The sequence below is a fragment of the Gigantopelta aegis genome, chromosome 13 (genome assembly GCF_016097555.1).
Source record: "Gigantopelta aegis isolate Gae_Host chromosome 13, Gae_host_genome, whole genome shotgun sequence".
In the NCBI taxonomy this organism is placed as follows: domain Eukaryota; kingdom Metazoa; phylum Mollusca; class Gastropoda; order Neomphalida; family Peltospiridae; genus Gigantopelta; species Gigantopelta aegis.
Window position 1 is genome coordinate 1,202,446 of NC_054711.1, and position 27,964 is coordinate 1,230,409.

The following is a 27,964-nucleotide window of genomic DNA, read 5'->3' on the forward strand; positions in this document are numbered from 1 at the left end:
TCCTTGTGTCAGGCTCTTCGTGATTGCAGCTAGACATTTCAGTCTCACTGCCAATACATATAACATTCTCTCCAGCTGTAACATATACTGAACTGCCTGCAGGACAGTTGAACTCTGCCATCTTTGAGGAAAGAAATTCGAACAGTTCTTTCTTGTTGATTGAGTCTCGAAGGAAGTCATGCCAGTTGGTTGGCAGTTTGGTGTGACCAGATACTTTTCTGCGCACACCTTTCCCTCGTTTTTCCCTGGTTGACTCTTTCAAACTATCTGGTCTGTATTCGTTCCATACAAGGTCCAGTTGTTTTGCTGTCTGCAGCTGTCGTTCCAGGTAGGGAATGAAAACATTGTCTGCATAGTCATGGAACGTTCTGACATTTGTTACAGGTAAGAAGTGCACTATCACAGCACCATCCAGGACTTTGCAGTCAAAAGCTGTAGGTGGCTCTGTTTGCGTTGGTTCTTCGATGCATTGCAACAACTGGCATTTTGTACCTGGTAGGTTCAGCTTGCCAAAGTCAGACAAGGAAGGAGGGTATGACTGAACCTCGTGTGCAAAGAATTCACTGATGTCACCATCCCTGTTTTGTAAGGAGATGTATAACTGTCCGAAGAGTGCAATATTGTTTTGAAGAACTTTTACTTTCCTGCCATCCTTGGATGTAGCTTTGACTTTTGTCGAGAATAATGGTAGTGAATTATTTGAAATCGGATCATGTATGGAACGAGTGTGATCCACAAGGACTGTTTTCACGTACTCCTGATACATTTTTTTACTGATGTCTTCCAGTGTATGGACTGTATTCACTATGACCTCACTTGTGCAGTTACGACTGTCAAGAGTTACTAACTCAGGATAATCATCTAGGAAGGGATTGCCCATCCTATTTATGACTTTACAAAGGCTATCAACCTGTCGCTGGAATGTTTTCTGTGCTGTCAGACCCTCTTCATGATGCTCATAATTTGTAGGGTTGTCCAAATCATCAGCAGGAATATACTCATTGTCGAACTGCTTCATGAGTCTGGCAAGTTCTGGTCCAGAGGTCATCCAACGTCTGAAGGCAGTTGGATTTTCAGTTAGCCCTACAACACCACCAGAACCTTTCACAACTTTCTTTTCCTGTTCATGCGCTTGATCTATGGGGATAGCAGAGAATGTGTGTGTTGACTTTGAGATTACCCAGTGATGATGAGACTCAAACTCTTCTCTGATTGATTTTGGTAGAGATTTCATGTCTCTGATATGGACAGACAGCCACTTAGCATAGTTCACGTGATCTAACGCGAAAAACACATGCATGAGCTCCTCTAGAACACTGATGTACAGTGTGAAGTTTCTCTCTCGGTGAGCTCTAACAAATATGAGAATGAGGATCTCATATTGTGCAATCAAATCCCAGAATTTGAATGTGGGATCGTTTTTACACATTCTCTCATGCCAGTTATTAAAACTGTTATCTTTCAAATCACTGGAACTCTTGTTGAATGCCTCATCCATAAGCTTCTGAAGAGCTAATAGGGTAACTTGGTGAGCATGTCTAGTTCTGGTCAGGTGTGCTGCTTTCAGAAATGAATCAGCAATTCCAGATGAAGCCACCTCAGCCTCAGTAAGAGCTACAGTCCACCCCTTGTAACAGATCTCCCAAAGTGTTCCATAGAGCGATCTCAATGTGTAGTCCACCCATCATAACTACATGCACCTTCTCACCATATGTGTCTTGCCATTTCCACTGTATGTACTTGGCAATCTCCACACAAAATTTGGCGCCTTTGTCCACCAAGTAACATTACGCCTAAAAATTGTCGCTAAGCCACCTGACTATATGGTGTATAGACCAAGACAAAATACATTATTCCTTTCAAGTGATATCAGCGAACTGTGCCGTCAGTTTGAAGTTTCTTAAACTTATCATGCAGAAAAGGGATGGGTAACTGGCTATGCTTATTATTTGTCAACACCGTAACGGGCATAACGAATATATTGATGTGTTCAGTGAATATGATTCATTCATTCATTCAAACATCATCATAAATGGATAATTTGAAGATCAACAATGAAAATATGTGTTTTTTGTTACAGGGACATTCATGAGTTTGCTGCACTGTAAGATGTTTCTGACTAATAACATATTTCTACGATTAAACTTACATATTAAATATATTTTCGTGTTTAGAATATTAGTGTCTGTATCTTCAATGTGTTTCTGGTTGTCTTAATATTTGTAAGAAGGCCAAACTGGATTTTGTCTTCAAATAATTTCGTACGTACGAAAAAACCCTAACAATTTTATGAAATAAAATGAAATTTAACAGATGTACAGGGCATATATTCTAAACTTGGTCAGGGTGACTTTCTACAGTTCTGTCAACAATTTGAAATAATAAATTTGGTAGAAACTATGCAATATGATTGTTTTAAATTTGAAACTATTTTTCAAGAGTACAGGTGTTATTGTTTACCTTCTAAAAGACAATCTTCTTATGGAAGGTACTCTGGAGGTGTTGCAGTGTTTATTAAACATGAATTGGTTAAATATTTTGTTAGAATACATGAAGAATGGGATAACTGTGTATTTTTTGTGTGTCCCCATCTGTAAACAATATATCTTTCATTAGTAATGGGATAGATGAACTTGAAGCAAAATTATCTTGTATTAGAACAGAAAATGACTTTGACATTGACATACTGTTAACAGGAGACCTTAATGCTCGTATTGGTTTAAATGAAGATTATATTGTGGAACATGAAGATGAAATAGACCTGTTAAATCTCGGAGAGATGTATATAATAGAAACATTTTGTGAACCTAGATTTTCACAAGATTTAACTGTGAATAAGTTTGGTTTAACTCTACTAGAAATGTGTACGGTGTATGGGATTTATGTTGTAAATGGCAGGAAACCTGGAGATAAACCTGGTTCATTTACATGTATTGGCAATAACGGAACAAGTCTGGTTGATTATTTTATTTTTTCTTCATCTATATTTAATTTAGTAAATGATATGACAGTACATTCTTGAACTGAGTCAGATCATCTCCCAGTTTCCTGTGTTTTAACATTTACCGAAATTGACCATAGTAAGTGTATTGTCCCAGAAGTGGTAGTTACAGAACCAGTAGTTAGATATAAGTGGTCTGATGATAGTTTTCAAAAATTTCAACAAATGCTTCACTCGGATAGGGCACAAGTTGTCTGATTCGTTTGATCACTTAGTGGATATAGATGTAAATAGTACCTCTAATTCATTAATTGATTTATTATGTTTTGCTGGAGACCATATGAAGTGTAGATCTTCCATTATTATAAAGAAACATAATTTAGGACAGCCTGTTTGGTTTGATAGAGATTGTTGTGAAGCTAAATAAAATAAATATCGCTTATTAAATATGCTCAGAAAGTGCCCAGTTAATTCAAATGTGACTGCTTATAATAATGTTAAGAATTTTTTTCGAAAAGTATGTAACAATAAGAAAATAGAGTATAACCAAAGTATTATTAATGATATTGATTTTGCTGTTAAAGAAAAGGATGGTCAAACATTCTGGAAAAAGATAAAGTCGCTATTATTTTGAAAAAGTAGCCAATCAAGCATATCTCTAGAGAAGTGGCATTCATATTTTAAAACCTTGCTTAATCCTAATGTTTGTCATGGTTCATCTTTTGATGATGAGGTAAATGATTTTATTATTAATCATGACCCTGTTGATTGTGTTGACTGCATTACATTTAATTCTACCTTTGATGCTATTAATGATGAAGAAGTAAGAAGTGCTATAAAATCACTTAAGTTAGGTAAATGCCCAGGTGTGGATGGTGTGCCATCAGAGTTTTTTAAGAATGCATTATTTATTATACCATATCTAAGGATGTTATTTAATTCTGTTGTAAATAGTGGTACATTCCCAGATTCTTGGAATGTGGGCTTAATTATTCCATTGTTCAAGAAAGGAGATATTACAAATCCAAATAACTTTAGAGGTATTTCATTATTAAATATTATTGGAAAATTATTTACTTCTATTTTGGAAACTAGGATTAGGACATGGCTTGAAATTAATAATATTATCCATGAAGCACAGGCAGGTTTCAGAAATGATTACACCACAATATATCATATATTTACACTTCAGGCATTGTGTCAAAAATATCTTAGAAAGCCTAGACATAGATTTTATGTTGCTTTTATTGATCTTCGCAAAGCTTTTGACTTGGAAGATAGGAAAAAGTTACTGTATGTGTTGCATATGAGGGGTATTCAAGGTAAAATGTTTAACATTTTAAAAGATATGTATGAAAAAGTAAAGGCTTGTGTTAGAGTAAAGAATGTTAGGACATATCCTTTTACAACATCTAGTGGTGTCCGTCAAGGGTGTATGTTAAGCCCAGTTTTGTTTATAATTTTTATTAATGAATTTATAAATGAGATGAATAATAGTAATCTTAGAGGAATTTTTGTGAATAAAAATATTAATGATATATTAATGCTTCTCTTTGCTGATAATGGTGTACTTATTGATGATACAGTAATAGGTTTGCAAAACAGCTTGATGTATTAAATAAGGTTTGTATAAAATGGGGATTAGAAGGTAATGTTGATAAATCTAATATAATTGTATTTAGAAATGGTGGGTACTTAAGACGTAATGAGAAGTGGTTTTGTAAGGGCAGTCAATTAACAACTGTGTCATATTATAAGTATCTTGGTATAATATTCTTTTCTCATTTGAAATGGTCTAAGGCATGCGAGACTCTATCTATTCAAGCGAGAAAAGCCTGTTTTCCCATTTTTACTTTATTCAAGAAATACCCTACATTATCATATAGTATTGTCCAGAATATATTTGATACTAAAATAGCTTCTATTTTATTATATGGCTCTGAAATATGGGGATTTACTTACCGAGAATCTATTGAAAAAGTACAAAGTAATTTAAAAAAAAAGGTTTTTAGGAGTTTCAAAGAGAGTATCATCAAATGCTGTACTTGGGGAAATAGGTAGAGATCATTTGTGTGTGAAATACTTTAGCCGTTGTATAAAATATTGGTGTAAATGTTTATATATGGATTCATCCAGATATCCCAAAGCTTGTTATGATATGTTGAAATGTCATGATGAAACTGGTAAAATTAATTGGGTATCACATGTAACAACATTGTTGTTTTCAAACAGGGTTTTCTTATGTTTGGATTGCTCAAGAATGTGGCAATATCAAGTTATTTATGTCCAGCTTTGTACAGAGATGTAAAGACATTCATGTTCAACACTGGCATGACAAAATTAACTCTTCTCATTTTTAAAGACATATTCTTCTTATAAATCTCTTTTAGAAACAGAAAAGTATATATTATATTTGTCACAATACAAAGATCTCTTGAGAATTGTTTCTAAATTTAGGTGTTTGTCACATAAATTAAAAGTACAGAAAAGCAGATATAATCCAGTAATAGAAAGAAATGAAACTATCTGTTTAAAGTGTAATCTTAATCAAGTGGAAGATGAACATAATTTTCTTTTAGTATGTCCATATTATGCTTTGAGCAGGAAGTAGTTCATATCAGAATACTTTATAGTAAATCCTTAAAGAGAAAAATTTAATCTATTGATTTCTACCCAAAATATAAAGTGTATTAAAGGAATAGCCTTGTTTTTAAAAAGAAATCTGCCAGTTTAAATTGATTATACCTGTATTGTAAATTTGTACACGCGTAGCGCACACTTAATTTGTTTTTAAAAGTAGTTATCTTGGTCATGTGGCCTCAATAACTGAATAGCTATCTTGTCTTGTCTTGTTTTGAAATTTAACCTAGTACAAATATTAGAACGATCAGAAACACGTTTAATATACAGCCACTAATAATGTATGCAGAAATATATATTTGATATATAATTATAATCGTTAGTCGATAACATCTTAAAAATTGCTGCAAACGCAGGAATGTCCCTTTAAATTTGTCAACACGGTAACGATTTTAATCAAGTGTCTAAATAACCATATGTTCGGCATGAAATAGCTTTAAAATCTGTTGAGATGTCACTAAGCAAATATCCCTTTGCACTACTGTTGTCTTAGCCATACAATTGTCTGAACATGTAATTGTAGGAAACATTCTATTTTAGTGGCAATGAAAAGGTGAATCAGTATATATTCATCACAAATAAGATACATTAGGGTTTTTTTAATGACAGAGAAAACATGGGTATATGTTACATGAATGTTGTATATCTCCGACAGGCTCACTTTCCTCTGTGATGCATAACTGTGATGACGTCATGGCTAGCAATCCGTGCACGGGCAGTTACACGCTGACAGCGCCGGAAGTGACCAATGTGACTGTGTTTTGTGATATGGCAACCCTTTCTGGTGCTTGGCTGGTAAGTAGAACATAAGTAAATAAATTCAATCAAATTTATAAATTTATTTTTAAAAAGAGGCTTAATCCTATTATTATCTCTTATGGAAGATGTCTACCTCATATCGTGTTATTTCGATGTACAGAACCGCACCTGTTGTTCGCGTATCTAAGCTGTTTGGTATCAGTTTTACTTTGGTGAGAGGCACTGTGAACATTCAGTAAGTGTTATTTCAGATACCTACGTAAAACACCGTTACCTGTTGTCACTTGACAGCGTCCACGAGTTTCTATGGTTCTCGTTGGAAACTGATTTAGGATATGCGATTTATATGTGTATGTATGTATGTCATGTCATGGACGGAGGAGCCGGCCAAGGCCGGCTCTTGTGCCCACGACAGGCGTGCGCTACAACAGCTTGTTCTGAATGTGCATGTAAATCCCTATGACCTGACCTGACCTATGTATGTATGTATGTATGTATGTATTGATGTATGAATATCTATATATTGTATGTATGTCGAGGTTGACTATCTATATGTATGTGTATGTATGTATGTATGTATGTATGCATGCATGTATATGTGTTTCTGTATGTACGTGCGTGCATGCATGCGTGTATGTATGTATGTATGTATGTATGTATGTACGTCTGTCTGTCTCTGTCTGTAAATATGTATGTGTATTTAAATGTATGTGTGTGTATGTATGTATGTATGTATGTATGTATGTATGTATGTATGTATGTATGTAAGTAAGTACCTCGTATGTATGTATATAAGTATGTATTATGTATTCAATAAGTTAAATCACTCTCCACCATTATCCTGTACAGTATTTATTTATATGTGTGTGTATGTGTGTGTGTGTGTGTGTATGTAAGTAAGTACCTCGTATGTATGTATATAAGTATGTATTATGTATTCAATAAGGTAAATCACTCTCCACCATTATCCTGTACAGTATTTATTTATTTTATGTTTATATTGTTTTTTTCGTACGTACGAAATTATTTGAAGATACAATCCAGTTTGGGTTTCTTACAAATATTAAGACGACCAGAAACACCCTGAATATACAGACACTGATATTCTAAACAAGATAAAATATTTAATATGTAAGTTTCATTGTAGAAATATTTTATTAATCGTAAACATCTTACAATGCAGCAAACTCAGGAATGTCCCTTTAATAAACTGCATTGTGTTTGATCATAAAATAAAGTTGTTACTTAATAAATTACAGGTAATTGTTCATAAACTACAGGTGTGTCTTCATAAATTGCAGGTGTTTTTCATCAACTACAGGCCTTTCGTCATAAATTACAATTTATTCTTCATAAATTACAGGTGTTCATTCATAATTTACAGGTGTTTGTTCATAAATTACGGGTGTTTCTTCATAAATTGCAGGTGTTTCTTCATAAACTACAGGTCTTTCTTCATAAATTACAAGTTATTCTTCATAAATTACAGGTGTTCATTAATAATTTACAGGTGTTTGTTAATAAATTACGGGTGTTTCTTCATAAATTGCAGGTGTTTTTTCATAAACTACAGGTCTTTCGTCATAAATTACAAGTTATTCTTCATAATTTACAGGTGTTGTTCATAAATTACGGGTGTTTCTTCATAACTTACAGGCGTTTCATCATAAATTAAAGATGTTTCTGCATCATTTGCAGGTGTTTCTTCATCAGTTACAGGTGTTTCATAATAAATTACAGTTGTTTCTTCATAAATTACAGGTGTTTTTAAAATAAAGTACAGGTAATTCGTCATAGATTACACATGTTCCGTAATAAATTACAGGTGTTTCTCCATCAGTTACAGGTGTTTCTTCACCAATTACAGGCGTTTCTTAATAAATTATAGGTGTTTATTAATAAATGACAGGTGTGCCATCATAAATGGCAGGTGTTTATTCATCAGTTACGGGTGTTTCTTCATAAATTACAGGTGTTTTCTCATAAATTACATGCGCTTCTTCATATATTAAAAGTGTTTTGTTAATAAATTACAGGTGTTTCTTCATAATGACAAGTGTTTCTTCATACATTGAAGGTGTTTCTTAATAAATTGCTGGTGTCTGATCATAAATTACATTTGTTGCTTCATAAATTACAAAAGATTATTCATAAACTACAAGCGTTTATTCATACATTACAGGTGTTTCTTCATAAACTATATGTGTTTTTTCCCATAAATTACAGGTGATTCTTCATAAACTACAGGTGTTTCATCATACATTACAGGTGTTTTGTCATACATTACATGTGTTTCATAATAAATTACAGGTGTTTCTGCATCAATTGCACGTGTTTCTTCCTCAGTTACAGGTGTTTCATCATAAATTACAGATGTTTTTAAAATAAAGTACAGGTGATTCTTCATAGATTACACATGCTCCTTAATAAATTAGTTCTGTTCATAAATTACAGGTGTTTGCTAATAAATTACAGGTGTTTCTCCATCAATTGCAGGTGTTTCGTCACCAATTACAAGCGTTTCTTCATAAATTATGCTGTTTCTTAATACATTACAGGTGTTTCTCCATCAGTTGCAGGTGTTTCGTCACCAATTACAGGCGTTTGTTCATAAATTACAGGTATTTATTAAAAAATTACAAGTGTTCCATCATAAATGACAGGTGTTTATTCATCAATTATGGGCGTTTCTTCATAAATTACAGGTGTTTCTTCATAAATTACAGGCAATTCTTCATAAATTACAGATGTTTCGTCGTAAATTACAGGCGTTTCTTCATATATTACAGGTGTTTTGTTAATAAATTACAGGTGTTTCTTCATAAATGACAAGTGTTTCTTCATATATTACAGGTGTTTTGTTAATACATTACAAGTGTTTCTTCATACATTGAAGGTGTTTCTTAATAAATTGCTGGTGTCTGATCATAAATTACATTTGTTGCTTCATAAATTACAAGTGATTCTTCATAAACTACAAGCGTTTCTTCATACATTACAGGTGTTTCTTCATACATTACAGGTGTTTCTTCATAAATTACACGTGATTCTTCATACATTACACGTGTTTCTTCATACATTACACATGTTTCTTCATACATTACAAGTGATTCTTCATCAATTGTAAGCGTTTCTTCATACATTACAGATGTTTCTTCATACATTACAGGTGTTTTTTCATATATTACACGTGTTTCTTCATACATTACAGGCGATTCTTCATACATTACAGGTGATTCTTCATAAATTGCAAGCGTTTCTTCATACATTACAGGTGTTTCTTCATAAATTACAGGTGATTCTTCATACATTACAGGTGTTTGTTCATACATTACAGGTGTTTGTTCATAAATTACACGTGTTTCTTCATACACTACAGGTGTTTCTTCATACATTACAGGTGATTCTTCATACATTACAGGCGATTCTTAAGAAATTGCAGATGATTCTTCATAGATTACAGGTGTTTCTTCGTAAATTACAGGCGTGTCTTCATATATTACAGGTGGTTTGTTAATAAATTACAGGTGTTTCTTCATAAATGACAAGTGTTTCTTCATAAATTACAGGTGTTTCTTCATAAATGTTTCTTCACACATTGCAGGTGTTTCTTCACACATTGCAGGTGTTTGTTAATAAACTGCATGTATTTCATAATAAATTACACAACAGGCGATTCTTAAGAAATTGCAGGTGTTCCTTCATAAATTGCAGGTGTTTCTTTATAAATTACAGGTGTTTCGTCATAAATTTCAGGTGTTTCTTCATAAATTACACGTGTTTCTACATCAATTACAGGTGTTTCGTCATCAGTTGCAGGTCTTTCTTCATAAATTACAGGTGTTTCATCATAAATTACAAGTGCTAATTCATCAATTACAGTTGTTTCTTCATAAATTACAGATATTTTGAAAATAAACTACAGGTGATTCTTCATAAATTATACGTTCCTTCATAAATTACAGGTGTTTCTCCATCAATTACAGGTGTTTAGTCATCAATTGCAGGTGTTTCTTCATCAATTACAGGCGTTTCATCATAAATTACAGGTGCTAATTCATCAATTACGGTTGTTTCGTCATAAATTGCAGGTGTTTGTTGATAAATTAAAGGTGTATATTCATATATTACAGGTATTTCTTTATAAATTACAGGTGTTTTGTTAATAAATTACAGGTGTTTCTTCATAAATTGCAGGTGTTTCTTCATAGCATACGGGTGTTCCTTCATAAATTACATGTATTTATTAATACATTACAGGTGATTCTTAATATATTACATGTGTTTGTTCATAAATTACAGGTGTTTATTAATAACTTACAGGTGTTTATTAATAAATTACAGGTGGGTTTTTTCATAAATTGCAGGTGTTTCAGAGACGGATGGACGGATCTGAAGAATTCTACAGAACTTGGAATGAATACAAAAATGGGTTTGGTGACGTAAACAGAGAATTCTGGCTTGGTAAGTGTCAACGTGACTTGGGTCAAAGTCATTTAGTGGCGATAGAAACACGTTCAAAATATTTGTATTCTTGAAAACTATTCTTCTGCTGTTCGGAATTTGGCAATTTTAATTTTAATCTTTTCCATCAAGAGTTTGGCAAAATATTATTTAAAGCAAAAAAAGTTGTTTTTTCCCCCCTGAAATTTGGCAATATTATTTTCATTTTTTATTTTTATTCTTAAAAGCTATATGTCATCTGTTTAAAATCTGGCACTGTTATTTACATTCTTAAAAATATAAAACGTGCATGTAACTATATATATATATATATATATATATATATATATATATATATATATATATATATATATATATATATATATATATATATATATATATATATATATATATATATATATATATTATATATATATATATATATATATATATATATATATATATATATATATATATATATATATATATATATCTGTATATTTATGTGTGTGTGTGTGTGTGTGTGTGTGTGTGTGTGTGTGTTTAATATTTAAAACAGAAAAAGGAATTCGTAAATTATTTGATGTGGGGGTCATAACAAAATATACTATTTTGTTTTTGTTGTTGTTTGAAGGAAACGAGATAATCCATCAGATAACGAGGCGGACGGTTTACGAACTGCGGATTGAGTTGGAGGATTTTGAAGGCAACACGCGCTATGCGATGTACTCTCCATTTTCATTGGGTAGCGAGGCAGAGAACTACACTCTTCACGTTGCCTCGTACAGCGGGGATGCAGGTTGGTATGGCAACAGCCAATCGGAATTCTCAACACCCCAGATAAGTGAGGTTTGCTCAGGATAGCGTTCCCTTTTTATTATTATTATTTTTTAAAACTATCTTGCCAATAGGATGGAGTGGACAAACGTTACCTATATATATTCCATCTTTATTTTATTATTACTTACAATTACTTATTATTATTATTGTTTTTAATTATTATCATTATTATTTTTGTTGTTTTTTCTCTTCATTGTTTTTGCATCCATTGTCTTAAGGATGCTAGTTGGTGCGGTTATGTTAAAAGTTAGGTGATAGATCTTCTGACTTAAGATCAGTCACAGCCTCAATCACATAGTTTTACGCGGGCTCACGATATAGTTAATATGAAGGTGATACCTTTCATCAATCTGCAATTCTTAACAGTTACAGTTATGGTGGAGATGGTGGGAGGCAGGGTCCAGGGAAATAAACTTTTTAACTTCTTTGTAAATAAAGTTTATTTAACCAGCAATTAAGTATTTTTAGTCTAATCATTTGTACAAACCTTGTTTTAAAACCTTTGTTTTGTTATTATTAGTTTTTATTAACACTCCCCCACCTTTCAGTTTCTGGACCTGGTTATTTATTTATTTATTTATTTATTTATTTATCCTATAACTTACCCATGATATCCATGTCATAAACCCATGTGATAATTTACTTTATCATATAATATCTTACATTTTCAGTGCAATCAAAGTATGTGATATTTTTGAGATCACACACTGTAAGAATTTGATAACTTTGCAAATTAGATGTAAATTAGTCAGGTCTCGGCACTAGGTTTATTGACATTTAAGCAAACGTACTTGGGTGACACTCCGTGATTGACGTATGCATTCATAGTCATCAAATAAAAACATTTCAATGGCAATTTGACACTGAAGGCTGTCCAGCGTTCAGAAAACAAAAAACGTTAGACATAACTTTATTTTGATGTAAGGACATCTAAAATGACGTCATTCGAGTTTGACGTCATTTCCATTCAAAAATACACCGCGCCACACATTTGAATATCTAGTAATGGCGGACTGGAATTAAAGTTACGTGTACAGTTTACAAAAACACGTTGTATTAAGCTTGAGCTTATATGATAAAGAGATTATTACCCTCGTGTATTTCGGTATTGTCAATATCATATATTAGGAATAAAAATAATGTATTATGCTCGCATAATACAATTTTTATTCCTAATATATGATGTTGACAATACCGAAAAACACTCTGGTAATAACCTCTATTTATTAACCCGGTTAATAATGGTATGCAAATTTACAAGGTCTCTAGGTAATGTGTTGCTATGGATGGGTCATTTGGTTACAAGCCAACAAGACCCGTGTACCTGAGCGTAACGTTTTCAAAGATTTAGTCAAAATGCGTGACGTCAAACTAATCTGTGCTAATCGTGATGACGTCATATTGTCGATGGTGGCGACTTTAGTACTGTGATTTACTGAAAAAATCATTAGAATGTTATTTTAGAAGTGTTATAGGATAAATAGAATTCGCTACTCGTGTTTTTTGTAATATGTAAAATATTAACCTCGGCTAGTTAATCGTCGATTAACATAGACATAGATAGTTAATATTTTCCATATTAAAAAATACTCGTGACGAATCCTCCCCTCTCTTTCTCTCTCTCTCTCTCTCTCTCTCTCTCTCTCTCTCTCTCTCTCTCTCTCTCTCTCTCTCTCTCTCTCTCTCTCTCTCTCTCTCTCTATATATATATATATATATATATATATATATATATATATATATATATATATATATACACGTTAATTCTCGACATCTGACCTGACAGTCATCTGTGGGCATACATAGCGCCCTTCAACTTCACTGAGTGTAAATCTGAAAATCATGCTAGTCAACTGATATTCTCATTCTTCCCTTCTTTACTTACATAAACCAAATAACAGTTGAGAGTCCACTTAAACCATGTGTGCTTTCAATTATCATCAGTGGTTTTTTTTAACTGTTTGTTTACGTAAGTAAAAAGAAGACGAATGAGAATTTCAGTTCACTGGCATGATTTTCAGGTTTATATAAATGTGGCGACCGACAGGCCGACCAATGTATGCAGAGAGAGAGAGAGAGAGAGAGAGAGAGAGAGAGAGAGAGAGAGAGAGAGAGAGAGAGAGAGAGAGAGAGGGGGGGGGGGGTGTTCACCGCGACTTTTAATATGGACAATATCAACCGAGTATATATTAATCGGTATGTGTCGATTAACTTAATGAGGTTGATAGTTTACATATTAAGAAACACGAGTAGCGAATTCTATTTATCCTATAACACTTCTAAAATTACAGTTTAATGCAATATAATTAGTACATCAAAATTCTGAATTCGCCTCACCGGTAATACGACATCATCGCGATTAGCAGAACAGAACAGAACTTTATTACACTCAAGGCCGATGACATTTGAGGAATACAAATGTACAATAATTATTATACTATAACAGCATCAAGATGACACGGTTTGATAAAAAAAAATCATAAACTGTAAATAATGAAAGTCTTAGGAGGAACGGAAATGTTTGTTGATAATAATTGTGAATCTACACAAGTTTCTAAGGGTATCTATATTTTAACAATTAAAAAGCTGGTTAAATTTGTTAAATATTATTAATCGGGTTAATGAATGGTTGAACGAATGACTGTTTAACGTCACCCCATCACGTACATCGACTATTGTGTAATGCAAAAATGTAGCAACCGAATTAATAATGGTAAATATCAATGGGTTTATGACATGGATATTATGGGCAAATTAATAACAATTATCTCTCTGTCTCTCAATACATGAAACGAACATCAATGGTGTTGTGATTGTTACACCGGAATTCAAGCCTTTCGAAACCAACGGAATATATTAGGAACAAACATGCATCTGACGCCTGAAAACACTTCTTTACAACGACAGAATGACGCGACGGATTGAATTTGCCACCTGTAATAACTGCTCACCACCAAAGGCAGCAGTACACACCACGCACATGTAGCTATACACACCACGCACGTGTAGCTATACACACCATGCACATGTAGCTATACACACCACACCACGCACGTGTAGCTATACACACCACGCACATGTAGCTATACACACCACACCACGCACATGTAGCTATACACAACACACCACGCACATGTAGCTATACACAACACACCACGTACATGTAGCTATACACAACACACCACGTACATGTAGCTATACACAGCACACCACGTACATGTAGCTATACACACCACGCACGTGTAGCTATACACAACACACCACGTACATGTAGCTATACACAACACACCACGTACATGTAGCTATACACACCACGCACATGTAGCTATACACACCACGCACATGTAGCTATACACACCACGCACGTGTAGCTATACACAACACACCACGTACATGTAGCTATACACAACACACCACGTACATGTAGCTATACACACCACGCACATGTAGCTATACACACCACGCACATGTAGCTATACACACCACGCCACGCACATGTAGCTATACACACCACGTACATGTAGCTATACACACCACGTACATGTAGCTATACACACCACGCACATGTGGCTATACACACCACGCACATGTAGCTATACACACCACGCACATGTAGCTATACACACCACGCACATGTAGCTATACACACCAAGTACATGTAGCTATACACACCACGTACATGTAGCTATACACACCACGTACGTGTAGCTATACACACCACGCACGTGTAGCTATACACAACACACCACGTACATGTAGCTATACACACCACGCACATGTAGCTATACACACCACGCACATGTAGCTATACACACCATGTACATGTAGCTATACACAACACACCACGTACATGTAGCTATACACACCACGCACATGTAGCTATACACACCACGCACATGTAGCTATACACACCACGCACATGTAGCTATACACACCATGTACATGTAGCTATACACAACACACCACGTACATGTAGCTGAACACACCATGTACATGTAGCTATACACAACACACCACGTACATGTAGCTATACACACCACGCACATGTAGCTATACACAGCACGCACGTGTAGCTATACACACCATGTACATGTAGCTATACACAACACACCACGTACATGTAGCTATACACACCACGCACGTGTAGCTATACACACCACACCACGCACGTGTAGCTATACACACCACGCACATGTAGCTATACACACCACACCACGCACATGTAGCTATACACACCACGCACATGTAGCTATACACACCACACCACGCACGTGTAGCTATACACACCACGCACATGTAGCTATACACACCACACCACGCGCATGTTGCTATACACAACACACCACGTACATGTAGCTATACACAACACACCACGTACATGTAGCTATACACACCACACCACGTACATGTAGCTATACACAGCACACCACGTACATGTAACTATACACACCACTCACGTGTAGCTATACACATCACGCACGTGTAGCTATACACAACACACCACGTACATGTAGCTATACACAACACACCACGTACATGTAGCTATACACACCACACACATGTAGCTATACACAACACACCACGTGTAGCTATACACACCATGTACATGTAGCTATACACAACACACCACGCACATGTAGCTATACACACCACGCACGTGTAGCTATACACACCATGTACATGTAGCTATACACAACACACCACGCACATGTAGCTATACACACCACGCACATGTAGCTATACACATCACGCACGTGTAGCTATACATACCACGCACGTGTAGCTATACACACCACGCACATGTAGCTATACACACCACGTACATGTAGCTATACACACCACGCACGTGTAGCTATACACAACACACCACGTACATGTAGCTATACACACCACGCACATGTAGCTATACACACCACGCACATGTAGCTATACACACCATGTACATGTAGCTATACACAACACACCACGTACATGTAGCTATACACACCACGCACATGTAGCTATACACACCACGCACATGTAGCTATACACACCACGCACGTGTAGCTATACACACCATGTACATGTAGCTATACACAACACACCACGTACATGTAGCTATACACACCACGCACGTGTAGCTATACACACCACACCACGCACGTGTAGCTATACACACCACGCACATGTAGCTATACACACCACACCACGCACATGTAGCTATACACACCACGCACATGTAGCTATACACACCACACCACGCACGTGTAGCTATACACACCACGCACATGTAGCTATACACACCACACCACGCACATGTAGCTATACACAACACACCACGTACATGTAGCTATACACAACACACCACGTACATGTAGCTATACACACCACACCACGTACATGTAGCTATACACAGCACACCACGTACATGTAGCTATACACACCACGCACGTGTAGCTATACACATCACGCACGTGTAGCTATACACAACACACCACGTACATGTAGCTATACACAACACACCACGTACATGTAGCTATACACACCACACACATGTAGCTATACACAACACACCACGTGTAGCTATACACACCATGTACATGTAGCTATACACAACACACCACGCACATGTAGCTATACACACCACGCACGTGTAGCTATACACACCATGTACATGTAGCTATACACAACACACCACGCACATGTAGCTATACACACCACGCACATGGAGCTATACACATCACGCACGTGTAGCTATACATACCACGCACGTGTAGCTATACACACCACGCACATGTAGCTACTTGACATCCTTGAACTCGTCGCAAGCCCACAACGTATCACGTGATTTCCGAGTTATCCATATCTGCTAAATTGGGAGTCGTGTAGTGTATTTGGTAAGTAAGCGATATGTGATTTAGAACATATGCTAGACAGAAGCAAGTATCAATCACACGATTTTGAAACAAGTAAATGACTATTGACAGTGACTGGACCTTGTTTTATTGAATGAAAGAATGAATGAATGCATGTTCAACGACACCCCAGCACGAAAAATACATCGGCTATTGGGTAAGCTTCAAGATAAATGAATGGATCAAGTATGTATGATCGATGCGGGCACGACACAAGACTATTTCATCCTCCCTACACTACCTATAGGAGGACTGTCACTCTCCCAAGACTAGCTTGATAGCATGAAGCTTGTTCGCAACCGCACCGTCCCAATCATGTTGCTAAGTCGAAAAGATAAACTGGTTGAGACTATGTTTAAAATCAGTATAGGACACACCAACCCTGGCATGAAGCAAATTCAAAGCAGACTTGGCAGCTGCATCTGCCTTTTTATTACCTCTGATGCCAATATGGCTGGGCACACAACAAAATACAATGTCTTTATCAGCAATGGATAAAAGACACACTTTCGTATCACCGTCTTAATTAACGGATGATCCAGTTTCATATTGCGTAAAGCTTGGAGACACGAAAGTGAGTCGGTCAAAATAATAGATTTGGATGTACTAGAATCCTTCATGTCTTCCAAGGCTTTAATGACTGCACAAACATCAGCAGTAGCGATTGGTGCTTAGCCAAGGAGTCTCATGGAAAGTATTGTGTCTGATGGAAAAACTGTAGCACAAGCCACATAATTCCCACCCCGTGATCCGTCTGTATAAACAGGAATGTACCTGTATTGAATGTCCATGAAAAATTGTTTGTATACAACAGCATCTGTACGATCTTTCTTCAGATGCGCAAGATGAAACACAATTTTAGGTGATGTAATATACCTAGGTGGTAAAACAAAATATGAAGGAGTTTCCAAAGTGTCAGTTAAATCAATGTTGGAAATCGACAAAAAACGCTGAATGCGAAGACCAAATGTACGAATAGCATTTGGCCTTGCATCAAATAACTTCATATAGTTGTTAACAAACACTGATTAATGTGTTGGATGTTTTGTTAATGATTTAATCTTGATAGTATACTGCAGCGAAAGCTTTGAACGCCTAGCACCCAAAACAAGGTTCGTATGCATCAGCGTACAAGCTCTCTACAGGAGATGTTCTAAAACACCAAGACAAAGCCTAAGTCCCTGGTTATGTATATGATCTAGCATCTGCAAGCAAGACTTGCGTTTTCTGACTCATATACAATGCATCCAGGTTTTGATCTCACAAGAGATCGATACAGACGGAGCATAGCCTTGCGGTCTGCTCCCTATTCCGTATTACCAATAACTTTTAAAATAGTGTGAGCTCTTAAGGCCTTCTTTTTAACATATTTAAGATGGGGCACAAAAGATAGCTTCCTGTCAAATATAACCCCCAGAAAATTATCAAGTGCCCATTGATCGTTTATTCAAACAAAGCTGCAACTTACGTTCAATGATAACAAATCTGAAAATCATCGACATATAATGCGCAATCCACGCCAGGTGTTAAACACTGGGTGATGGTGATAATTTTCTTAGAAAATAGAGTTACAGACAGTATACTACCTTAAGGCACACCCATCTCCTGTGGGTGAATGTCAGACAAAGTCGACCCCACCCAAACTTTAAAAGATCTATCTTTTAAAAAATTGATATATAAAATCAGGAAGTCGACCTCTAAAGTCCATGCCATGGAGGCAATTTAGAATCCCATACTTCCACGTGGTATCGTAAGCTTTCTCCACCCACCCACCCTCCACACTGAAACCAAGTGCTGATTATGGATGAAAGATTCCCTACAAAAGATTTCAAATCTAACAAGATGATCAACCATACTACGTCTAGATCTGAATCCACATTGCACGTTAGTAAGCGATTTGTGGGATTCAAGTTACCAGACAAGTCTACAATTGACCATTCATTCCATGGTTTTACAAATGCAACTTGTTAAAGCGATAGAGCGATGACTGGTAGGATTAGTTGGATCCTTACCTGGCTTAGAAATAGGAATAATTATTGCTTTCCTCCAATCAGAAGAAAAGTCATCAGAAATCCATTTGTTATTAAAATATTTAAAAAACCCATCAAAGACGTTCAGGTAAATGTTTCAATAACTGATAATGAACTTCATCTACTCCTACTGAAGTATCATAGGCTCTACGAAGAGCATCCTGCAATTCCCCCACAGAGAATGGGCTGTTGTACACTTCAACATTTTCAGATGGAAAATTATGGACAGCTTTTCAGCTTTAGTATTAAAAGCAGAAGGTGAGCTATGAGAAAAGTTGTTTGCCAGTGCATTAGTAATGTCACGATGAGACGTCACATCCGTATCCTTGACAGACAAGTGATGAACTGTATTTCTAGATTCTTTGCCTTTGATTTTACGGATCCTATTCCAGACAGATTTTACTGATGTTTGTGAATTCAACTTGGAGACAAAAGTTCTCCAAGATGTTTTCTTACTTTGTCTAATCTCTCTGCGAGCCTTAGCCCTAGCAATACGAAATGCATCCAGGTTGTCTGCTGTAGGTTCACGTTTGAACCGCTCAAGCAACCTGTTTCGCTCTTTGAATGCATTTTTGCACTTATCATTAAACCATGGTTTATTGAAACGCTTTGGCACTGCCGAAGTCTTAGAAATAGTTTCATCTGCAATGTCCTTCAAGACGGAAGTAAACAAAGACATGGGATCAGCAGCATCAGTAATGGCAAATTGTTGCAGTCGAGTGCTGCACAGATGCTGAAACTGAACCAAATTTGCCTTAGCCAACTTCCACCTTTGAACCCTTCAAGTGATGGAGGTCCACCATTCTCCAAAATAATGGGAAAGTGGTCACTACCACAAGGGTCTGGACCACCTTTCCACGAGAAATCAACAAAACAGTGAAGGACTACAACGGGTTATGTCTATAGACGTGAAAGAACCACTTGCAGAATGAAAAAAAGTATGGCATTTATCATTAAATAAAATTTAGTCCTTTTTGATAATTGTTTTCCAATTGTTTACCTCGAATATTTACATCCTCACACCCCCACAAAGAGTGGTGACCATTAAAATCTCCCATAATAATAAACGGATTAGGGAGCTGGTTAAGAAGATCTTGAAGATCTCTAGGATTAAAATTAAAATGATTTCGAGGAGGTAAATAAACAGAACATAGAGTAATGTTTTTATGAGCCTTGACTTTTACAGCCACAACCTGTATATTAGTATTTAATGTCACTATACTCTGAGGAATGTTTTCATTAGCAAGAATGGAAACACTCCCAAATGTTCTAATTTCAGTTTCTTGAAACTTATGATAGAGGTTAAATCCTCTCATGGTAATATGATCAGTGTCCTTCAGGAAAGTTTCCAGAAGACTCACTGCAAAAAGATTATGTGTTTCAAGTAAAAAACGTAATTCATCAAAATTAGGCCTAAGCCCACGACAGTTCCACTGTATGACTGAATTAGCTATTAGGGGGAAGTATGGGTATTATCTTTGGCTTATGAAATTTCTGTAAATGTGGACGATCATCTGGCAATGTATCCATATGATCATCCTCATCAGCCTAAATGTCAAAAGGATTATTGTTTGGAATCAACTGTTTTAAAGCTTTCTTCAGTAGTCCAGAATCCTTATTCAGGTTTTTTAGTGTATTTTTCGTGACGGGGGCTTACTGGGTCCTGGCTCTTCAGACGATGAGCCTCTTGTTGAATTCCTAGAATCCAAAGACACTTGAGTAGATGCTAAAACTTGTTTATTAACAGCTTTAGCAGTCTGGATTTTTATTTTACATTTTCTGGATGAGAAACAAACGTGGGTCTTTGTCACGAGGTGTGACTCTGTATATTATTACCTAAGTGTGTTTCGGTATCGTCAATATCCTAATATATGATAGTAATAATCTCTTTAGCATATAATCTCAAGCTTAACACAACGTATTTTGTATACTGTAAATACAGCTTTAATTCCATTCTGCCAGTATTCGATATTCAAATGACGTAAGAATGTGTCAAACTTGAATGACGTCATTTCAGATATCCTTATATAAAAATAAACTAGTGCTTAACGTTTTTAGTTTTTGGAACGCTGGAAAGCTTTCGGTGTAAAGTTGCTATTGAAATAGTTTTGTTTGATGACTATGAATGCATACGTCAATTATGGAGTGTCACCGTAGTACATTTGCTTAAATGTCAATAAACATAGTGCCGTGACCCTGGTTAATCTAATTTGCAAAGTTATCAAACTCTGAAAGTATTTTATCTGAAAAATATCACATACTTTCATTACAGTGGAGATGCTATATATTTATTATATTTCATCCTATAGCTTACTAATGATATGCATGTAATAAACCCATGTGGTAATTTAGTGTATTAACCCTGTTAATAATGGTATGCAAATTTGCAAGGTCTTTAGTTAATGCCTTGCTGTGGATGGGTCATTTGTTTACAAGCCAACAACACCTGTATACCTGAGAGTAACGATTTCAAAAATTTAGTTAAAATGCGTGACGTCAAACTAATGTGTGCTAATCGTGATGATGTCACATTACCGATGGCAGCAACTTTAGTACTGCGATTTACCAATAAAAAGAGTGAAGTAATTTTCTTTTTTCTTCTTGAAGGCGATGCGTTGAGCTGGTTCAGTGGTGTACCATTCAGTACGAAAGATATGGATTTGGATTTGTTTGTCTCAAGCTGTGCAGAGTTGTATCACGGAGCGTGGTGGTATACATCGTGTCACTCATCCAACTTAAACGGCTGGTACCTCGGTGGTTCTACCAAGAAATACGCCACGGGAGTTGTATGGAGACCCTGGAAAGGACATTACTACTCGTTAAAGAGAAGTGAAATGAAAATACGACCCGTCTTGGCTTGACAGTCTTTTATTGGTGGATTTCACGCAGACATTCACTTTACATGAAATGGATTATTCAGTTACAGTATAAAGCAAGTATGTACAGAGCAAGACGACTGTGTATACTATGATGGCAAAAGCCGCAAAAATAATGTCTATATCGACTGTTCTTGATTTATATGACAAAATTGTATAAACAGTTTTATTATAAAATCTGGGTTTTACAAATTTACAGTTAGTACAAAGAAAGAAAGAAATGTTTTATTTAACGACGCACTCAACACATTTTATTTACTGTTATATGGCGTCAGACATATGGTTAAGGACCACACAGATTTTGAGAGGAAACCCGCTGTCGCCATTATATGGGCTACTCTTTCCGATTAGCAGCAAGGGATCTTTTATTTGCGCTTCCCACAGGCAGGATAGCACAAACCATGGCCTTTGTTGAACCAGTGGTTTACACCTACCCATTGAGCCTTGCGGAGCACTCACTCAGGGTTTGGAGTCGACTGGGATCCGAACCCAGTACCTACCAGCCTGTAGACCGATGGCCTAACGACGATGCCACCGAGGCCGGTTAGTTAGTAATGTCTGCTATTGATTCGTCATGGAATACATGTGTCACAAATATTCTAGATGAATGTGGTTTCACATAATATGTTTGGACATTTCGCAAGTTTATTGATGTGAAATGGTTACCTGCATCGGTATTTCAGGTATTACATAATAATTGTTTACAAAAATTGAAAAATTAAATTCAAAGATCTCTTAAGGGTATTAATTATAAAATGTTTTAAAAGTATTGAATTTGGAAATATATCTTATTACGCTGTCCCGTCCAAAAAAACTGCAAATGTAATTTGAAAATTTAGAACATGTAATATGAAACCATCGAAACAGGAAGATGGTATAATATTCTTAGAGAAAACAGAACATATCATATATGTAATCTTAACGAAATTGGAGACGCTCGGTTATATATTTAAATGTACAAATTCTGTATTATTAAAAGTTAGACAAAATATACCTGAGTAATATAGGAAACGTCCTAATATTTTATCACATAATAAATTGTTCAACAGTAAAAGTATATTTGTTTTAACGAAATTATGTCAGTAAACATTATATGCGAGAGAGTATGTCCTCCGCATTAGATCAACCACACATGTGCACATATGTGTAACATTGTGCATATATCTATATATGTATGTATATATCTATATATGTATGTATGTATGTATGTATGTGTGTTTGTGTGTGTATGCGTGCGTGTGTGTATTTAATTCTTATATACACTGTAAGCTTACCGTTTAGGAGAATAAAGGTCATTGTCATTGTCATTATCATTGTATTCCTAGGAATTTCCTACCTAGTTGTCTTTGTTTGAATATGCCAATACATTTGGTAATCTACGTTTTATAGCTTCTAATATTATTGTGCTATTCTGTACTATTTTTACAACCAAACTAAATAATAAAACATAATTAGGGCTGCATACACTGTTCACTAATACGTACCGGCATGGCTATTACTGTAACCATGCATCCACTGTTCACTAATACGTACCGGCATGGCTATTACTGTAACCATGCATTCACTGTTCACTAATACGTACCGGCATGGCTATTACTGTAACCATGCATCCACTGTTCACTAATACGTACCGGCATGGCTATTACTGTAACCATGCATCCACTGTTCACTAATACGTACCGGCATGGCTATTACTGTAACCATGCATACACTGTTCACTAATACGTACCGGCATGGCTATTACTGTAACCATGCATCCACTGTTCACTAATACGTACCGGCATGGCTATTACTGTAACCATGCATCCACTGTTCACTAATACGTACCGGCATGGCTATTACTGTAACCATGCATCCACTGTTCACTAATACGTACCGGCATGGCTATTACTGTAACCATGCATCCACTGTTCACTAATACGTACCGGCATGGCTATTACTGTAACCATGCATCCATATGTGAAGGAGCATATAAAAGTCTTGCTCCTTTGTAGATTATTTCTTCACAGAGGCAAACCAATATAAATGGAAAGGAATTCTGTTTTACGTGAAGTCCAGTAGTAAAGCGCTGCTCACTGAAACAAACTCACAGTTAGTCCCACACTACTCACTGAAACAAACTCACAGTTAGTCCCACACTACTCACCGATACAAACCAACAATGAGTCCAACACTACTCACTGAAACAAACTCACAATGAGTCCGACAATACTCACTGATACAAAATCTCAGTGAGTCCCACACTACTCACCGATAGAAACTGTCAGTGAGACCCACACTACTCACCGATACAAACAGTGAATCCCACACTACTCACTGAAACAAATTCCCAGTAAGTCCCATACTACTCAGTGGAACAAATTCCCAGTCAGTCCCATCCTACTCGGTGAAACAAATTCCCAGTCAGTCCCATAATACTCAGTGAAACAAATTCCCAGTCAGTCCCATAATACTCAGTGAAACAAATTCCCAGTCAGTCCCATACTACTCAGTGAAACAAATTCCCAGTCAGTCCCATAATACTCAGTGAAACAAATTCCCAGTCAGTCCCATACTACTCAGTGAAACAAATTCCCAGTCAGTTCCATCCTACTCAGTGAAACAAATTCCCAGTCAGTCCCATACTACTCAGTGAAACAAATTCCCAGTCAGTTCCATCCTACTCAGTGAAACAAATTCCCAGTCAGTCCCATATTACTAAGTGAAACAAATTCCCAGTCAGTCCCATCCTACTGAGTGAAACAAATTCCCAGTCAGTCCCATCCTACTCGGTGAAACAAATTCCCAGTCAGTCCCATACTACTCAGTGAAACAATTTTCCAGTCAGTCCCATACTACTCAGTGAAACAAATTCCCAGCAAGTTCTAAATTCTTCTTATTCTTTTCCATAAGAGTAATCATATTCCTTAGAAAATGTGTACACCCTTTGAGTGAAACGATTGCTCGCTTCGATAATGTATCGATCGCGCATCTTGAGAGCGCTTTATCACTGGGCTTCGTCCCGCCGATACAGATATTTTCTTTTGTCTTTGTCTTGATCCATATCGAATAATTGTCTGTACGAAATAGTCATCAAACACAATCATGTACTTGCAAACGTACAACTGCTCACCGTACACGTAGCGTGACGATATGTCGTGAAAACCACTCCTCGTACTGGGCTTGTTTACAATGCTCTATGTTGCATTTTGTTTTCTACTATTGTACTTCAAACAGTGGGACATTGTTAGTGGCAGTGCAGAAAGGATGTCTTATCATTTTCAATGCTCTATATTGCATTTTGGTCTCTACTATTGTACTTCAAACAGTGGGACGTTGTTTTTTGTTGTTGTTTTTATTTATTATTAGCCCAGAAATGTCGATAGTGTCAGGGATGGGGCCCTGAATCACTATGTTACAGATAGTGTTGAACATAATTAACATTAAATATATATATAATACATAATGAGTATTGTTAGACTAAATATGTTCAGATTGATTGTACATTTTTCCATAGAAAGAGGGAGGGAGGGAGAGATATGAGAGAGAGAGAGAGAGAGAGAGAGAGAGAGAGAGAGAGAGAGAGAGAGAGAGAGAGAGAGAGAGAGAGAGAGAGAGAGAGATGAAGTAAAACAGGACAGCAAGACAGTTTTAACATTAAAAAAGCATACATGCACATACACACACATACACCAGCACGCAACATAGCTTGATGTGATTAGTTTCCTATCAGTTGTATTATAGTTTGATAATGTTGTTTTGTTAAATTACTATATATTACATCTGTTGCTGGAGACGAGAGGATTTAAATAATAATAATAATAATAATAATACTAGTACAAATTTATTATATTAAATATTTTCAACTAATGAATGATACAGTGACCACTTGGTAAAAACATTGTTAAGACTATTCTTACTAAAATATAACTGTTTTTCTATAGAGTATCTTTGTTTAATTTCTTTTTTTTTAAATTAATGATATTTAACTTAACCTTTTGCACTTTACATTTAATTATGAAATACTTGGCTAGAAGTAGCAAGAGATCAAAAATATTATCTGTGTTAATGTTGTCTTTAAATCCAAATATGACTAGTTCGAGAGACAGTTTTATGTTACATAAATGATTACAGTACTTCGATGTTTATGTGACAATTATAGAAGATTGGTTCTGATAAACAAATCTTTAAAGTCTGTTACCTTAACAGTTGTAGAGAAATCACAAAAAACCCAATACAGCCCTTCCAAAACAAGTTGTTAATATTTTTATAACATCTTTGAGAGAAATCATTACCAAATACAGGAATATTACGTAGTTGGGGAAAACATACCAATACAAGCGGTTTCCATTTTGAATCATTACTTTCCAGTTTTCGTAACCAAGTAATTTTCAAAGCTTTAACATATTTAAATATATCTATCATGCCTAGGCCTCCCTCTTTAATATATTTGCACATGGTATTTCTTTTAATTCTATCCGGCTTTTGGTTCCATACAGACTTGAATAATATTTTATTTAATTCACGCATAAAATATTCAGAGGGATTAAGTAGTGTTAAAAGTAAGTAGCTGAGTTTAGATATTAATAAGGATTTTATTATAGCTATTCTACCAAGTGGTGTGATAATTCTTCGTATCCAATTATTTATTACTTGTTTAATTTCAAACAGTTTAGAATTATAGTTAGTTTAGTCATTTCAGCTAGATCAGTACTAAAGGTAATGCCAACTGCTTTAAAACTGGAAGGATTCCATTTTAAATGAAGGTTTTTTAAATATCTGACTGCACTGTTCTTAAATGAGCCAATCCATATGACTTCAGATTTATCATAATCAAGTTTTAGTCCAGATCATTTCGCAAATATATTCAAAGTATTTATTGTCTCTTCGAAGGACTCTCTACTACCATCAAGTATAAAATCTGTATCATCAGCGTACTGTGAAATGAGATACTCTTTATTTTGTACTGAAATTCCTTTAATTTTCATATTTTTGCGTACAAGTCCTGCCAAAATTTCTACACAAAGGAGGAATATATATGGCGATAATGGGTCCCCTTGTCTGCATCCCCTGTGTATTTCAAACAATGAAGATATATTGCCATTAACTATAACACTTGATTTAATATTTTTGTAAAAAACTGATATCCAACGTTTAATATGATCCCCAAACCCAAAAAATGTGAGAGTCTTATGTGTAAATGACCATGAAATAGAGTCGAACGCTTTTTCAAAATCTACTCTTAGTAATATACCAGGAATATTTTGGGATTCAGTGTAGTATAAAATGTCATACAAAATCCTTATGTTATCGCCAATATATCGTTTTGACATAAATCCAGTTTGATCTTCATTGATTAAGATATCGAGGACCCTTTTTATTCGTTCAGATATACATGTGGATGCTAATTTATATACAACATTTAAGAGTGAAATAGGTCGCCAGTTAGTTAGATAACGTTTTGGTTTATCCCCTTTAGGTATACAGGTTATTAGTCCTAGTTTCTGTGTTATCGATAATTCATCATTAATAAAAGCATAATTAACAGACCTCAATACAAAG

General features: G+C 35.6%; 1 protein-coding gene across 1 annotated transcript; it reads left to right on the forward strand.

The window, feature by feature from the left end:
* The first annotated feature begins 1,534 nt into the window (after window positions 1–1,534).
* On the forward strand, window positions 1,535–22,408 carry LOC121387582 (microfibril-associated glycoprotein 4-like). The gene is made up of 8 exons (XM_041518742.1): window positions 1,535–1,552; window positions 5,332–5,341; window positions 6,237–6,376; window positions 8,899–8,961; window positions 9,741–9,848; window positions 10,708–10,804; window positions 11,418–11,582; window positions 22,155–22,408. Exons 1-8 carry the CDS (start codon window positions 1,535–1,537, stop codon window positions 22,406–22,408), a joined length of 855 nt encoding a protein of 284 aa, XP_041374676.1.
* The last annotated feature ends 5,556 nt before the right edge of the window (window positions 22,409–27,964 follow it).